The sequence below is a fragment of the Zingiber officinale genome, chromosome 4A (genome assembly GCF_018446385.1).
Source record: "Zingiber officinale cultivar Zhangliang chromosome 4A, Zo_v1.1, whole genome shotgun sequence".
Lineage (NCBI taxonomy): Eukaryota > Viridiplantae > Streptophyta > Magnoliopsida > Zingiberales > Zingiberaceae > Zingiber > Zingiber officinale.
In genome coordinates this window covers 116,006,138-116,018,404 of record NC_055992.1, presented here as the reverse complement: position 1 = coordinate 116,018,404, position 12,267 = coordinate 116,006,138, and the positions used below count along the sequence as shown (strand labels likewise).

Genomic DNA, 12,267 nt, shown 5'->3' with positions numbered 1-12,267 from the left:
TCGTGTGACAACAGTGTCCTCACCGGCGCAAGTCATCGTCGGCTCTTCGAGTGGGTTCGTCGTCGCTGCCTCTTCGACTCCCTCCCTTGCCGTCGCACTCCACAATAAGCAGGTAATACTTAACCCTAAACCATTGCGGCGCAAGTCATCGTCTAAAGTTTTGATCTTTTGGGAGCGGAGGAGGAGGAAGTATCATTGGAAATCTCATCCTTTTCGATCGGTAATCGAGGGAAAAATCCTTGGAAGTTTCGATCAGAAGTTTTGATAGAGGAGGAGGAGGAAATGCCTTCTCCGGGAGATCTGATCATGTTCTTCTTGATTTCTGCAATTGATCGAACGAGAAATCTCTGTGAGTGTCGAAGTTTTGATCTTTTGGGAGAGGAAGGCCTCACCTTTCCATCTTAATCCTCCTTCTCGTGTTCTTGATTTCTGTCAGTAATTGAAGAAGAAATTAAACAAAATCAAGTTCGGATCTTTTCTTTGTTTTGTTTGTTGAATTGGTGTTTTCTTTCTCACGTAGTTGATTCCTGTAGCAAACCGATTAATGGCGCCGTCGTGGATGCCGACGCCTCGCTACCCCAGCGCGATCTTGTTCCTCTGCCCGAAGGGGTGCAGCGCAGGAGCAGAACAAGAGCTTCGAGAACGCGTTGATCAAGTTCGACGCCAACGCCCCCAACGGTGGGAGAAGGTGGCTATGTGCGTCCTCGACAAGACCAAGGATGACGTGGTCAACCACTTGATAAGTCGTGTTCTTAATTGGTTGCTTGTTCATCGTCTTACTAGGAATATTATTATTTATTTTAAAAATAAATATTATTGTATTTATATTCCTAAATCTTTGGTAAAGCCGTATTGATAATCATACCTAATCAAAGTTTATAAATTAAACAACAATTTGGAATGATTACCCCTTTCCATTTCAGTCTATTATCAAATTCATTCTCATTCTTATCCTCATTCCTACACTCAACACCAAACGCCACCTTAAACTTATATGGAGAACATTTTGAGAAAATGAAATGAAAGGACACCATTAAATAATATTAATATAAAAGTGAGTAGTTATATTTATATGATTATATATTAAATTTTAGGGTAAAGCAATTGGAATTACATCTTACATCCATTCAAATCGAAGATTCAGCGGTTCAAAATTAATAGTTGATTCAAAATTGACAATTCAATAATTTGTGGAGGATTAATCTTCAGTATATTCATATATGATTTATCATGATTCAAAATTATTATATTAAAAAAATAAAAATTCTAAATTCATAAAAAAATTTGATAAACTTACTTATGACTCGATATCAAAACTTACTCAGATTTATCATCGGTAAATTTAAATTGACTATTTTCTCATTGAAAGATAAGAGTAAAAACATATGACAGGAAAATAATAAAATAAATTCTTTAGTTATTAAATTCCGAAATAATTGATACTAAATATTAGTTATTAATAAACAATAATCAAATAATTAAAAAAAACTCATTTTCCTCCAACAATCGGAATGGCTTACTCATTATCTTTAACATTTAAATACTCGTATAAATGAATTGTTACAAAATCAAAGAAATTATTTACTCACTTACTCTGCTTCCAATTATTCAAAATAATAATAATAATAATAATAATACTAATATAATGAAAGAAAATTATTAATAAACTAACCAAGTAGTCTAGATGGTTAGGATGCACAGCTTTCGTAAACGTGAGGTCGAATCCCTGTGGCAACAATTTGAACTGCCAGTTCAGCGATTAAACATGAGCTTGAACCTGCCCGGTAAAATTCAAGCCTATGATCTGGGTCAATAGGTAACCAGTCCATTGACTTAATTATGGGTCCGAGCCGGACCCAGCCAGCGTCACCTCTAATTGGAATCTAACGGAATAAAGGGTAGATTACATGTTCCATCTCCTTCCCAGGTCATTTTCTGTTAGCTTTCTGCAACACAACTATTATTAATTTTAGCCACATGCCCTTTTCCCCCTAAAATAGTTATGATACATAAAATTATATTACATTAGTTTTGAGCATGAATTAAAATCTCCAATTGTTTGTTCAATATAGGTGAAATATTTTATAGCCACATACCCATTTTGTTGCTAACCCTCACAATTCCTCCAATTTCCTTTTTTACACAAGCAAAATGACAAATAGATCATGAGCTCAAAAGAAAAAAGGAGCAGCAAATTCAATGAACACTCGAGATTTCTTCCATAAACCACAAAAAGCAGGTCTTTTGTTCACGAACTCTGAAAAAGAAAACCACTAAAAGATCTTCACATGTCGGAGACGGACCATAGGTATGCCTCTCTCTCAGTGGCTCGCTTCTCATTCTGTCTCTTATACATGTCCTTCTCGAACCCTTCAATAACCATGACAACCAAACCAAAGTTCAGTCAGTCCTAAGATGTTATGTTTATTGACTTTATGTGCACAAAATACGAGTTTCCAAAGTAAGAAAACTACATTATATGAGAAAGAAAGATTAAAGGAACTGAAAATTAAGAGACTAAACCAACATACCGTTGCTGCGGTCCACTCCATCCCAATGGCGACCAGGTTTGATTCCATACCGATTTGGAGGGCAATCTACTCCTCGTTTAAGCCAACTGTGAGCCGGAATCGTCTGAGGGATAATGAATCCAGATTCCTTCATTGCTTCATTCTCACCAAGATCTTCTAATATTGTTTCTGAATTCTTCTGCTATAACATATCAAGAGATGAGTAATTATACGGTAAAGAATTGACAGCAAGTGTACTACTAATTAAAATTCACAGTCCAAACTCTAGATAAAAAATATACCTTGACCAGATGTGCCATGGGATCGCCCCATCGAACTCTCTCCTTTAACATCTGATCAAGATCAGGATCATCCCTGGAGGTCAAATAAGTTGGCAAATAACATTTTGATGAAGACGAATAGTTAAATAGTTACGAGTACCACAAAGGATAAAATCAAGATCTACTTATTTGCAAAAAGTTATTTTAACATAAATCATAATAATGACAAATGAGACCTAAATACTAATTAACAAAAAATTATTTACAGCATATAGGCACACATGTCAGATTATTTAACACAATCACAATAATCTAAATGGGAAGTTGTGACCAAATTTCTGGTTATAATCATAATAAGCTACTACAACAATAAAAAAAATCACTAGATTCTAGGGGCTTAACTGATAGCTTGGAATTTTTTTTATAGGTTTTGCGTATAACTATGGAAGTAGTTCACACATGAGCAAGTGTGAAATTCATTTTGTTTTATTTCTTGAATTCCTAACATTAATGTATATGCCACAAATCTCTATGAAAACTTACGAGAAGGATTGAGTTTTAAAGTGCTTCATATCCACCTAACCATTCTCAGATTGATAAAAAAATCACCTAAAAAAGCATACTATTTACACCGTGCCAGTTTATTGTTGTTCCCAAAAATTGCTAGAGGTCCAACATCCAACAAGCATTTCAGGTTCCAATAAGGGATGTTAATCACAGAAACAACAAGTGAGAGATTATAACTAGTATCCTGTTGATTAGTATCTAATTTTGTCTATAAAAAAAAATCATGCATGGTCGCAACAAAAAAATTTATACAAAAAAAAAACAACTTACTTCATACGAGCAAAAGGTTTGTCTTTCTCAAGTTCTAATTCTCTAGTGTTAGCTTCAGCTTGCCTCTTCTGTGCCAAGCCTTTACCCCATTCCAATTTTTTTTCCTGGACATGCAAACAAAACACTTGGTAGTAATGTAAAAAGGAAGATCACAAAAGAACATTCCTGATAAAAGTTAACTTTCTTTAGTAGAAACAGCCAAAAGTGCTATAGAAAATCCAAGAACCAACCATTAGCCACTAATAATATATGAAGAGATATTGCAAATGTAAGTGAACTTTAAAGAAACAAAAAGAGCAAATAAAAATCAACGAGACAGCAATAGTAAGGCAAATGATAGTAATGATGAATAGCCTCCATTTCCAAAGAACATGCCATCATTACTACTATTGGATGCCCCAACATGTGAACTTTTGGAAAAAATCCTTGTCATATTGATGATATCTATGGTTACCATATATAAAGTTTTTTATATTATGCGAGTGTTTTAGACTTTTTGGAATTGGAACACAACTGAAAAATAAAGAGAAAAATGATGCAATACTAACCTCACATCCAAGAAATATCAAGTCAACCTCTTGTTATAGTTTCAAGTGTGCAAGGTCAAAACATATTATATACCAAAATGAGATTATATACAAATAATAAGATGAAATAAGGGAGAGAAGATAAGAGAAGAGAGGATAAAAAAGGAGAAGATAGAAGTTTCAAGAAAAATAACTCAATTAAATATCATATATCATACAAAAATACAATATTTGATACTTGCAAGGTTTAAAATTTCGACCTGTGTCAAGGTTTCGATTTTGGAGGGAAACGATATAGTTTCGGTACTGTATCGTGTCGTACCGATATAGTTTCGGTTTTTTTAAATATAAAATATATTAATTAAAAAATAAAATATTTAACATAAATATTTAAAAAATAAACAATATAAAAAATCATCTTAAAAAAAAGGAAAAGATATGAAAATGGATAATAAATAAATAAATAAAAATTTTATGAGGATTTAATAAAACCTATTTAGATTATCTCCATTGTAACTAGGAGTTGATTAAAATAATTAACCTAAGTTTAATTAAAAAAAATCCGAAGTTCGACGCCACTCGCGAGCTCGCACTACTTCGTCGGTGTCGCGGGATTGCGCGACCCCTCAACCATGGCCGCGAGGATCGCGTGACTCCACGATGGTCGTGCGACCCCTCTGCAGCGGTCACAAGGTCGCACGTCTCCGTGGCAGCGACGAAAGGGTTATGCGACCCCTCTACTGCTGTTGCGAGGTCGACCGACCCCTTCGCTACCGTCACGGGGTCGCGCAACACATCACAACTGTCGTGGGTCTGGTATCGGGGCTGACCCCTCCGCTGCAGCCACAGAGTCTCGCAATACGTTGCAGCTGTCGTGGGTCTGGTGTCGGGGTCGTGCCAATGTCGGTCGCCGAGCGGAATGAGATGTTTCGCGCGGAATGAGATGTTTCGCCCGTTTCGACCGTCTCGGCTCAGCACTTTAAACCATGGATACTTGTATACTGCTGCTACACTCTAATTACCCTAGCCAATAGTATCATTAAACAAATAAATCACTGAAGATAAAGGAAAAAAAAAGTGATATTGCATCAAACTGCTATGTAAAGTCAAAACAAATTGAAAGGTTGATTAATTGAACCTTGTAAAAGTGTCTACATTGAGGAAGCAAGCCTACCCTATGCATAAGCTGACATATGGAATAGGATGAGGAATTGAAAAGCTAGTTTAGGAACAAGCTTACGTTGTGCTACTACAAGTTAACATATAGAATGTGATCCGAAATCTATGAGTTAAATTAGGAAAAAATTTCTTGCTATATTTCATGCACAACTCCATATATCAACCAACAATTATTATCTTTTGTTGCTTCCATAGGCTTACAACAACTGTAGGAAAGCCATGAAGCATTGGAATTTGCATCTTAGTTGTGCTAGAAGCTAATAGGTTTATGTGGGCATTAGAGTTAATTATTTAATCTCCCATCCGTTATTTAGTAATTGGTATTACGTCAAAGACCTATGTATATCTGAGTGATAGCATTTTATCAATTTCAACTCGCATATCTGATTGTCTAAGCCACATGTGTCTTTATTAGTCTTAGACAAAAACATAAAAACATTTATGAAATTTGATGCATACAACTATTGAAAGTTTCCAAAATAATAAGAAAAATGAAGTTCAGAGTTTGTTATACCAATGAACAAGTTTCCTACAGAAGTGTAGAACGTTACCAGCAGTTGCAAAACCTCTTCCAAAGGGTCTATTCCTATGTACTAATAAAATTATTGGATTGTGCTATTACAAGCTAAGAAGTGGCAGATTTAGAACCATTATCTCTCATAATCGACAAAATTCCTATGTTATCAACAAATCTTTTCTAGTTGATAATGATCATCAGTGACTCAAAAAGGTAAACAAAGAACTATTAACTGAGACTGAAAAACATAAACAAGAAATAAAAAAAGATACCTTGAAAAAAAAATAAACTGGATTTGAGACCTCTGTACCATGGCATATCTTTTATGACAACCATTTAGTCATTATATAGATATTAATAATAGAAAACAATTAACAAAAAAATTGTGCAAGAACTAATAAATAATAAGCGTTACAAATCACTCCTACACAATCAGCACTACACTTGCTTCCAACTAAGAGCCTATAATTAAACAATCGAATGTGTACCAATAATTCTCCTTTCTGATAAATAGCTGTAATAATAGCATAACTTGTTGTGCTCTTATAGCTAACAATAAAAGTTAAACAAAAAAAATATAGCTCTTGGGACTTGACTGACACGTATGGTAAAAATGACCACCAAATCAAAGATGAAGTGTATCTAAAATACCTTTGGTTTCTCTTCTTCCTTTGGTTTCAATAGCTCTTCCTTTGAAATAGCTTTCCCTACAGAAAATAATTCAGTCACTCAGCAGTCAGAAACATGCAAATACAAAACTACAAAACCAGTAGAATCTGAGCTTCCAAATGTACTTGGAAAATTTTCAAATGTCATGCTGTGTCAGAGAACTCAGACCTTTTGCATCACGATACACTGGCTTTGCACTTTTACCACTCAAACTAGGATCCAAGGATGCAAATCTGGGCCAAAAAAAACATATCACATATGTCAAGCAAAATATCATAAAACCATGTTCAATTGAACAAAGAATTCACAGGTGTTATGTGCACGTAAATACGCAAGGTGCAGCTGAATTTGAAGTCCTCATAGATTAACCATCACCTTGACAGTGCTTCCTTCCTCGTCCTGTCATTCTCTTCTCTAAGATCTTTAGCTGAAAGTAATCCACCCCTTCTAGGCTCCTTCTCCACAAGAACCTTCCTGCTCTTCCTCGGTGGAGAAAGATCAGTGGGAGAGGAATTCCGGCCTCTAATAGCTTCAGGAGACTGTGGACGAGTCCGGCGTGGAGGAGAGAGGTCATTGGACAAGTCTTTACTACCTCTCCTTGGAGGAGAAAGATCTCCAACAGGGGAAGCTGGGGGCCCTGTGTCATCTGAAAATATGTGACGGGTTTGCCGTGGTGGGGATGCATCAGGTGACAAAAATCTCCGACTCCTCCTTGGAGGGGAAAGGTCGGATGGATTATGTGTGCGGGTGGATATCTTACGAGGAGGAGATAGATCATTAGACAAATGCTTTCCGCCTCTCTTGGGAGGAGAAAGATCAGGACTTGGGAAAGATGACTCCCTGGTTCTTCTTGTCGGTGAAATATCCATCTCTTGATTAAGAGGCAGTGCTGTCTCAGCCTCAGGAGGTGTATCAGCACGCCGCTGCCTGCGCTGCGGAGGTGAGATGTCCGTACTATGAGAAGCCTCCCTGGTCCTTGGAGAGGGAGTGTCGAACCTCGATCTTGGCTCAGTGACCTTTGTATGTTTTGAGGAATTGGAAATTGAAACCCAACCACTCCCATCTTCTGAAATTGCATGATAGGGCTTCCGTGCACGAATGGACTCCAGTCTCTTCATCCGTTTGACCTCAATATCCTCATCAATTTGGGGTTTTTCTTCATCTGCTCCATTTGATTTTCAAAACAGATCAACAATACAAAATTATTCAGGAAAAATGTCAAAATTTGAAAGAAATGGTAGTGTTTTAAGGATTACCAGCAGATTCTGACTCTTCTTGTTCAATTTGGACAGGTTTTTGCCACACGGGGTCTTCGTCCACCACTAGGATGCCACCCATAGAGCTGGGCTTGACCTTCTCCTTTTTCTTCTTCTTCTTCTTTTTCTTCTCTTCATCTTCACCCGTTGACTCATATCGCTTGAGGTAATCTTTGAGGGAGAGAGGAGCAGCCATATGATTATCGGAGAAGTTTGCAAGGGAACAAGGACAAGCAGCAACCGGCTTCGTGCTCGGACAGGAGGGGAGGTGGCTGGTGTCGGCTGCCCGCGAGGACGATCGAGCGGCGGCGACGCCCGGGCGCGTAAGGGGCGGCGCGCGGCGGAAAAACGCCGAGAGTGGGCGTGGGAGAGGCGGTCGAAAAATAAAGAATGAGATCAAAGCAATCCCTCTACAACCTAAGATGCCTACATTGTGTTTTGTTAAGTATGCGGGATGAAAATTACGATGGATTATTTTACACTAAATAATTATTTATTTTAATCGGGTAGAGACTTATTTTTTTTAAAAAAATAATTTTTTGGAATTGATATAAGTCGTGGGGTGAAATAGAAATTTCCGTTCAAAATCTGACTAGCTGAGGGATCCGCTGGAAATAAAACTATTTGAAAAAAATAATAATAGAAAAAATTAAGGAAAAGAACGTCAGGGTGATGAAAAATTAATTTATATTTATATTTAAAAAATCGATAATAGAAATTATATATATTTTTAGATAATTAATTAAAAAATATCAGGAGTAAAAATAAATCTACATATGATATTCATTGATTTAAAAAAAATTATGTTAGATCCTAAAAAAATTATATGAAGAATATTATTAAAAAAAGGTGATAGTATAACATATATTAAATTAATTAATATTGGTGCAATCGACGTCTGGAGTTTTGATGTTTGATAATATACCAATGTAGTTGACTAAGGGTTGATCTAATTGGAAGAGATAAATCTAGTTAGGACTAGATGACTAGCAAGGGTAAGTCCTAACTAGAGATTAGGCAAAGATAAGTCCTAACTGGAGGTTAGGCAGGTGAAAAATATATTGAGTGACTAGTCCTAACTAGAGGTTAGGCAAAAGAAAATCCTAGTGAGTGAAGTCGGACAATGAAAGTTCTAGTAAGTGAAGCTAGGTAGTGAAAATTTCAGTGAGTAAAGTCAAGCTCTAGTGAGTGGAGCTAGGTAATGGAAGTCCTGGTAAGTGAAGTCGGACCCTAGTGAGTGAAATTAGGTAATGGAAGTCCTGGTGAGTGAAGTCAGACCCTAGTAAGTGAAGCTAGGTAGTGAAAGTCCTGGTGAGCGAAGTCACACCCTAGTAAGTGAAGTTAGGTGGTGAAAGTCCTGGTGAGTGGAGTCAGACAATGGAAGTCTTAGTGAGTGAAACTAGATCTTAGTGAGTGAAACTAGATGGTGAAAGTCCTGGTAAATGAAGTCAGACAATGAAAGTCCTAGTGAGTAAAGCTAGATAACCTTAGGGGTGGTAACCCTAGGTAATGAAAGGTTTTGGAGGAGTAAACTTCAAGCATGTATGTCGACACGCGGTCGACCGACCATCGAATCTTGAATACTACTAACATTATTTTACCTTACTGTTTTATATCTATTGTGCTAACTCAGTATTGCAGGTAAGCCTTAGTACATCAGGTTGATCAGACATTAAACAGGACTAGAAAAAGTCTAAATAGGTTTGGAGTATAAGTACCCCATGGTAGTTTTAATGTGATCAACCAAGTCAAGTTAGGTTCTGTTATGGTTTGATCCTTGTGTCTAAGTTTGCAGGAGCTTATGAGCACAAGAAGTCAAGCAAAAGACACAACTAGGAAGAAGGACGACACGAGAGAGAGTCAACGGGCTCGGTGCGTCCGAGGGATGAGGCGCTACGGAAGAGTGCGCTGACGGACGAGAAGGAAACACGCAACGATTCCGAGGGACGAGAAGCTGAAGCGAAAGACTCCTCGAGAAGGCCGGAAAATGGGTTTGGTGAGCCCTATTCTAGATAACTGAAATCACCCAAGCAAGCGGAGCAGGAGCGAGAGCCCGGATCAAAAAGTCAACAGGGAAGTTGACTTCAGTCCTAGCGCCCGGATCACCTAGGCGCCCTCGGGGCACCTCGCCTAGTGGGGGCCGTATTGACACCGTCCGGGCACCTGGATTCCTTCCGAGTGCCCGGACCAGAAAGTTTATCGGAACTCAATGTGTCGCGATCCATTGCAACATGAATAAAATTTTATCCACGTCCAAACGCTTGAAACCCTTCCAGAAGTCCTGGTTAGGGCTATAAATATAGTTTTGATCCCAGAAGCTAAAAACAATACTTATAAATGATCTATTTTCAGTTTAGCTTTGTAATTGAGTACGTTAATTGTTGTAAGAGGCTTCTCCACCTAAAGGAGACTTTAGTGGACTTTTTCAACATTTTTGATTAGTAACCTTCTAATTGCAAACCAAGTAAAATATCTATGCCTCTCTTTTTTTAATTTACTTATTATTATTTTTTTACAAGTGTTTATGCTAATTAAGCTGTAAAGTTCGAGAAAGGTATTTATTTTTTATTTCAAGCTATTCACCCCCTCTAGCCGGCCGAAAAAAACCAACATGAAAGACCAGATGTCTAATGGGTAAGGTCAGGTAAATAACTAGAGGAGAGATCCAGTAAGGATGAGTCTCAATTAGGGACTTTAGGTGTTGGTCCATTTTGGATTCATAAACTGAGACCATGACTAGATCCTGGTCTTGGACTGATATAATCTAATTAATAATGTTATTTTTGTTCGTGTAATATCCCCTGGGTCAGGTTGACTAGGGTGACTAAGCTTGAGTTGACTCAAGCTTGAGTCTTGATGTTTGGGTTTCGATGTTTGACAATATGTAGAAATTGCAGATGCAATCGTCTGATTGGGGAGATTGTTGGTGTAATTTCCTTCTGGTCAAGGTTTGACCAATTTGATGTGAAGAATAATCAAGTAGGTCAAGGCTGACTGATTACTTGATTGGGAAAGTCTTAACTAGAAGTTAGGCAAAAGCAAGTCCAATAGGAATGTTGGCAGAAGTAAAAATCCAAGTGGGTCATTGAGGACCGGACACTTGGTGATGAAAGTTCGGTGAGTGAAACGGAGCAGTGTGAAAATCCTAGTGAGTGAAGCCAGGTGAAAATCCTAGTGAGTGAAGCTAGATGAAAGTTCTGGTGAGTGAAGTCAAACAGGTGAAAGTCCTAGTGAGTAAAGTCGGACAATGGAAAAATCTTAGTAAGTGAAGCCAAGTGAAAATCCTAGTGAGTGAAGCCAGGCAGGTGAAAGTCTTGGTGAGTGAAGCCAGATAGATGGAAAGTCTTGGTGAGTTAAGCCAGGCAAATGGAAAGACCTAGTGAGTGAAGCCAGACACGTGGAAATCCATGTGAGTCAAGGTTGACTAGACACCTGGTGTTGGGAAGTCCAAGTAGGTCAAAGGTGTGATTGGATACTTGGCACAAGGAAATCTAGATAGGTCAAGGATGACCGGACATCTAGTGGAAGGAAGTCTAAGTGGGTCATGGAGGACCGGACACTTGGCATGAGGAGAAAAGTTCAAGTGGGTCAAATAATTGACCGTACACTTGGTGAAAAAGTCCCAACAGGTCACAGTTGACCGAATATTGGGTTTGGGAACCTTGGACTTGAGTTAAGCAAGTCAAAAGGAGGTCAATCGATCAATCGATCGATTGATCCATGGAGCAATCGATCAGTCGATCGATTGAAGGTGTACTACGAGTGAAGGCTGGCTCAATCGATTAGCCGATCAATTGGAAAGTGTTATCGCGAACATAGAACGATCCCCAATCGATCAGCCAATCGATTGAACGCTGCCAATCGATTAGGGGTTGGTTTTCTCGCACAGACACGAGGAAGCCTGAATCGATCGATCGATTCATACCGTTTCTAGTAGAGCATAAAGGCACTCTGAATCAATCAACCGATTGATTCAAACCTCCCCAATCGGTTGATCAATCGATTGGGATATGACCGTTGCGCAGGAAGCGAGCGATGGACGACTGCGGTTGCATGGATCTGACGTGACAATCGATTGGGAGCCCTAGAAATGCCAAGTATAAAGTCGTTGCACGCTTTCTTCTTCCTAGAAGTTCTCCCGATCTTCATACAACTTCTCCGACTACTCTCCGCCAGTTCTTGGAAGCTCTTGGGGACAAGTGTTGTTGCACTTCCAAAGTTCAAGAGCCATTTACAAGCAACAAGAGAGCAAGAAGAATATTTTTCATTTGTATTCTTTGTATTTTTCTTCTTGCGTTGAGTTGTATACTTGTGTGGGTGTTGTAAGAGGTTTTTTCATCTCCAGTAGTACCGAGAAGAAGTTTTTTTCTTATTAGAGAGTGTTTGTATATGTGGATCCTTGGATTAGTCACCTCATCTTGAGATGGATACCAAGTAAATCCTTCTTGTTAGCGTTGTAAGTGTGTTTCATATTTCATTCCGCTGCATATC

At 38.2% G+C, this 12,267-nt stretch overlaps 1 protein-coding gene and 1 long non-coding RNA gene across 3 annotated transcripts; both read right to left on the bottom strand.

Annotated features, from left to right (window-relative positions):
* Positions 1 to 296: 296 nt before the first annotated feature.
* LOC121973582 lies at positions 297 to 552 on the bottom strand. Its single transcript, XR_006109673.1, has 3 exons — positions 539 to 552; positions 393 to 429; positions 297 to 322 (listed from the first exon to the last, which is right to left on the bottom strand). It is a non-coding gene; the product is annotated as an uncharacterized LOC121973582 (long non-coding RNA).
* Positions 553 to 2,042: 1,490 nt separating this feature from the next.
* LOC121970703 (BUD13 homolog) lies at positions 2,043 to 8,219 on the bottom strand. 2 transcript variants are annotated; one of them, XM_042521590.1, is made up of 8 exons: positions 7,777 to 8,219; positions 6,896 to 7,682; positions 6,689 to 6,753; positions 6,503 to 6,558; positions 3,629 to 3,732; positions 2,813 to 2,885; positions 2,532 to 2,712; positions 2,043 to 2,370 (listed from the first exon to the last, which is right to left on the bottom strand). In XM_042521590.1, exons 1-8 carry the CDS (start codon positions 7,970 to 7,972, stop codon positions 2,285 to 2,287), a joined length of 1,548 nt encoding a protein of 515 aa, XP_042377524.1. In that variant the 5' UTR covers positions 7,973 to 8,219; the 3' UTR covers positions 2,043 to 2,284. The 2 variants fall into 2 exon arrangements, with proteins under 2 accessions (XP_042377524.1, XP_042377525.1); XM_042521591.1 differs by having other exon boundaries at positions 2,532 to 2,709.
* Positions 8,220 to 12,267: the final 4,048 nt, after the last annotated feature.